The 4,720-nt window shown below is 43.2% G+C and overlaps 1 protein-coding gene across 1 annotated transcript; it reads right to left on the bottom strand.

The window, feature by feature from the left end:
* Positions 1-2,929: 2,929 nt before the first annotated feature.
* LOC138225308 (fish-egg lectin-like) lies at positions 2,930-4,473 on the bottom strand. Its single transcript, XM_069185114.1, has 4 exons — positions 4,403-4,473; positions 3,789-4,034; positions 3,248-3,590; positions 2,930-3,160 (listed from the first exon to the last, which is right to left on the bottom strand). The coding sequence occupies exons 1-4, from the start codon at positions 4,446-4,448 to the stop codon at positions 3,019-3,021; spliced, it is 777 nt and encodes a 258-aa protein (XP_069041215.1). The 5' UTR covers positions 4,449-4,473; the 3' UTR covers positions 2,930-3,018.
* Positions 4,474-4,720: the final 247 nt, after the last annotated feature.

Here is a 4,720-nt window from a genome sequence, read left to right as displayed (position 1 = left end):
ATTAAGTGTGACTTCCAGATTTCTGCCTCTATCTGATGCCTTCATGGAGAAGCCATCCACCATAACTGTGAAGCTCCCCAAAGTGTTCCCAGCTGACATTTGCTGCAAACTAAATTTCTGTTTTGTCACTTTTTAGTTTCAAGGTATTTAATGTCAGCAAGAGCTTCATGTTACACAGTCAAGAGATAAGTGATGAAGGTGAAAGATCAGAGGGAGAAGAGGTATTAATGTAAATTGCAAAATATATCTTCTGCATAACAATGAATCTGAAGACCATATTTTCATATGATCTGAGTGAGAAGGGGCATATAGATATTGAAGAGCAATGGGCCCAAGACTGAACCCTGAGGGACACCGTGATTGACTGGGGCCATGAGGGATTTATGAGGACCATGAGAACAAAATGCTGCCTGCCAGTCAAATGAAAGAGGAACTAATATTCAATATTAAAAACAGTACATCTGATAGCCAAGAATGTCTGCAAGCATTTGAGCAAAAAGGGCCACTTATATCAGAGTGCATAAGAATACTGAGAGCCCCTGAGTCAGATGCACTAAGCAAATTATTCACTACCCTGACAAGATGTAGCAGTGGTTGCTTAACCTGGTTCCTGAAGGTCAGTGTATCTGCAGGTTTTATCCCAGATAGACTCTTAACATAAATGAGCTCATCAGTAGTCGAATTGAATTTCATCAACAGCTCCCATTTCTGAAGACACCTGACAACCCACAGGTGCACTGGCCCTTCAGGACCAGGATTGGAGATGCTTAACAGGTAGTTTGCTCAACTCATAAATGAGCTTAAACATGTAGTTTATAAAGAGAAAAGACTCAGTCTGATGGGTTTCAATTAATTTTCAATGTGATAGAAATTTGTACTGTAGCTAAAACACCAACAGAAGATGCCATACTAAAAAAAGATTGTTTATTTCAGTGACCTCTTCAATATTTTTTCAGCAGGGGGCAGCATTTAATAACTGATGAGCATTTCAGCTCCAGGGTAAAATCAGAGCTGAGAGGAGTTCTGTTGCTTTGTGTTTTGAGTCTCTAGCGATCTGCAGCTCTTGCACAGCTTTTTTTTTTTTAACTAGAGCATAGAAGAATCAGACTAAACCTGAGAACACTAAAAGCTCCTGAGCTTTGCAGAATACAAAACCCACATTTTATTGCCGCATTTGATATAATCATTATCTTTGTTGGTGTAACTTTGGTGTAAACTGAAATCTTAACAGTGACTTTAGTACAAAAAAATCAGTGTTGTGAGCTGTGCCAAGGCAGTGACCAGTGTCAGGTAAGCTTGTTATAGAACAAATTTAGCAACTATATCACCCTGCAACTCCCAGCTGGCAGCCAACTGAAGCTCAGCAGGTGTGAGCCTGGCCAGTACCTGGATGGGGGACACCTGGGAAAGATCAGGTTGCTGCTGGAAGAGGTGTTAGTGAGACCAGTAGGGGGCACTCACCCTGCTGTAGGGTCCCTAAACAGGTTCTCATTTCTGCAACATTAACATTGTTCCTCTCATATTCTCCACTCAGCTGAGGCTGGGCCCTTGTTCACTGTACCTGGGACTAGATCTCAGACTCTCAGTGACTATCTTTTCTGACTCTGCTACTTTGTTATGGAATTCCCTTCCCATAATGCTTTGAGAATCAAATTCTACAATTTTAAAAACTAAACTGAAATTCACCTTTTTTATGAGGAGAATGTCCGATTGTCCTACAATTTATCCTGATGACTAAGTTTAACTTTAAATTGTATTTCCCCCCCCTCCTCTTTTCCCATCTTAATCATTAGATACAGTGCCCACAGGTTTAGAAAGGTGCTTTATAAATACATTATTTTAAACTGCAATATTCTGTTTCATTTTAAATGAATGGTTTAACATTTAATTAAAATTAGAACATTCTGGTGTAAACATGCTCAAGACTGTATTAAATGTAAGGTTTCTCATTGTGTCTCAACAGGAACTGGGTAGACTGTCAAATTTGGGGAAAATGGACAAAACAAAGTCTAGCAAGCCAAGTCTGTTAAAGACGGATGGGATGATAAAGTACCTTTGAGCAGGACAAAGAGCAAGGCTAAAACTACACTGGAACAACTTTAGAATAAGATCCTTCTACAGCCCAGCCAAAGTCTGGATGTGAATCCAATTGTCATTGTAGGAAACTGTTGTCCACAAACAAACCTGCAACCATTCCATACTGTCTCCACCACTTGAAGGGGGTGTCTTTCACTTAAAACTCTGAAATGTGTTCCCCCAAGTTTCATGGTTAACATTGTCACTGATAGACAAATACTTGGTATAGAAACTCATCTTGATACATAACCCTCCTACTTTGGCAGCCTTGGCCAAGTAAAGGAAGTGAATGATACCAGAATTTAGATAATGCATGGCAAAGAGGAAGAAAGGTAAGGAGCAGTACTTTTGTTACCTAAACAAAAGTAGGTCTTCATACAACATTCTGTTCAATAACCAGTCCTTGTTCAAATCATACTTCCCAGGTTGGCTTCCAGTTGTCTTTTGAGGAGTGGTTTAGTTGTGGGAACCATTACCCATATCCTTCTGAAAAGCTAAACAAACTAAGCCTTACTGTAGCTCCTTTAACACAGTTTGGAAGAGTGTGGAAACAAGACCTACCACTACCAAGTCAAGGTTTTCATGAGTTCCCAAGATAAATGAAGATAATCTGCTTTAGTTCCAACAGCTTCCATAAACAAGTGAAGCCAAGCAGGAAAGAACTGCTTGGGACAGCTTTGCCAGCCCATCTTGTGCTGGAGAGCCAAATCACTTTCAAGTGCATAGGATTCATGACTGGATGCAACTGTCACCCATCTTTTATACAAGGTCTCAGTTTTCCTTTCACTTCATAAAATGGCATTAGGCCTTCCGATTGGATGAGGGTAAAAAAAAAAAAGCATGCAACACCCTCTAGGATTTCCAGGCTATTTTATTTGGCTCACAAGGAAGAAAACTTCCACATCTCCTACTCTCCTCCCAGGACCAGGCCATACAGGCTGCTCAGACCTGGCACTTCTGGACTCGGCCATCTTTGCACACAATCCAGAGGATTCCCCGGTCATAGGACACATGCCTGGCCACACCAGCTGCCCTTAGAGCCCACCATCTCCTGCCAAAGGGGTTACAGGCATCAATACCAAGCCTGCAGGAAAAGGCACAAGGTTAGAGCAGCCTAGAATTAGGACAGTCATTCATGCACCCATGGGTGTTATCCCTTCCCCCAGCTCACCTCTTGAAGACCACTCCATTCCTGTTCACCCCATACACACTGCCATCTGAGCCCACCTCCACCAGGGACAGGGAGCCCTGAATGGGGTACCACCTGTCAGAGCCTTTGCAGGAATCCCCACTCACATCCAGCTTGACAAAGATCCGGTCCAACCGGTTCACTCCCCAGCAGCCAAAAGGTCCACAGGAATAGTACTTGAGGGAGCCCACGACAGGAATCCAGGGGATGTTGCCCTGGCCAGCATACTGCAGCACAGGTCCTCTGTTCAGGCAGAAGATGGAATTGGCAGCATTGACACCAACCACAAACTTGTCTCCACCAGCATCAATCTGGATGAGGGAGCCTGCAGAGGAGAGCAAGAACAGCTGTTCTCAGTATGAGGCAGTGCAGTGCTCATTCCTCAGTTACTAGGGAGTGAAATAGCTGCTTTCAGCCAAAACACTCATTAACAGGTATCCTGGCAGAGCCTGATAGATTCATGGAGAAATCTGAAAGCCAACATTCCTATTAGCTCACCTGCCTAGATCAGCTGCAGTCTCACCTGGTTGCACTGGGATCCACCTTCCCCGAAGCCACTTGAACACAAGGCTGGCGACACTCACACTCCAGAGCCCTGCTGGCCCCACACTCACATGTTTACCCCTCATTGCCAGAGAGACCCAGCTGTTGCCCTGGTAGATGACCAGGTTGTCTGCATTGTCAACTCCACACACCCTTCCAGCACCAGCATCTATCTGCTTCAGACTGCCAGGCACAGCCCGACACTGCAGGGCTTCAGCCACAGACACTGGGGAGGAGAGGACACCACTGGGTCAATGATCACCAGCAAGATCAGGTGGAAGCAGCCTGGGCTTAAGGCAACATAAGATTAAGCCCTCAATGGTGTCAAATGCTAAATGAAGATATACAGGACAGGAGAAACAAGCCAGTACATTAATGCATCAGCAACAGCCACAAGTGAACAAAGTCACATGCAGAAGTCTGAAAAGTCATGGATGGAATATAAACAGTACTCCAGGTACTCATAGGCAACATCTATACTCAAGATCCAACCAGCTTCACTGAAATCCATGAATACTAGTAGCTTGCAGTTATAGTATGTCTATCTGCCCTTGTGCTGCTCCTTTTAATTAATGCAGAATATCCAAATCTTACCAAGAAAACATCCAACAAGCAAACAGAAACATTCTTTTCTTTCCATATTAATAAGTGATCTTACAAACCTCATGTATAATATAAGCCCCAGCAGTGGCCTTTATATACTCAAGACTGCTGGGCTTCAGCTCCTACACACACCTGTCTAACTAGGTGTTAAATTGAACCATAACGAGCTGCTGATTGAATAATTCAAGTTTCAATTACAGAAGACATCATTAATTATATTCTTTCCATAGACCTTATCCTCAGGGGTTAGGAATCATGGCAACAAAAACTGAAATTGAAGCCCAGTGCTTCAGATAGTCATGAGCTGGA

This window comes from Lepisosteus oculatus, chromosome 27 (assembly GCF_040954835.1).
Source record: "Lepisosteus oculatus isolate fLepOcu1 chromosome 27, fLepOcu1.hap2, whole genome shotgun sequence".
NCBI classification, from domain to species: domain Eukaryota; kingdom Metazoa; phylum Chordata; class Actinopteri; order Semionotiformes; family Lepisosteidae; genus Lepisosteus; species Lepisosteus oculatus.
Note: the sequence above shows the minus strand (reverse complement) of the source record. Positions and strands in the feature narration are given on the sequence as shown.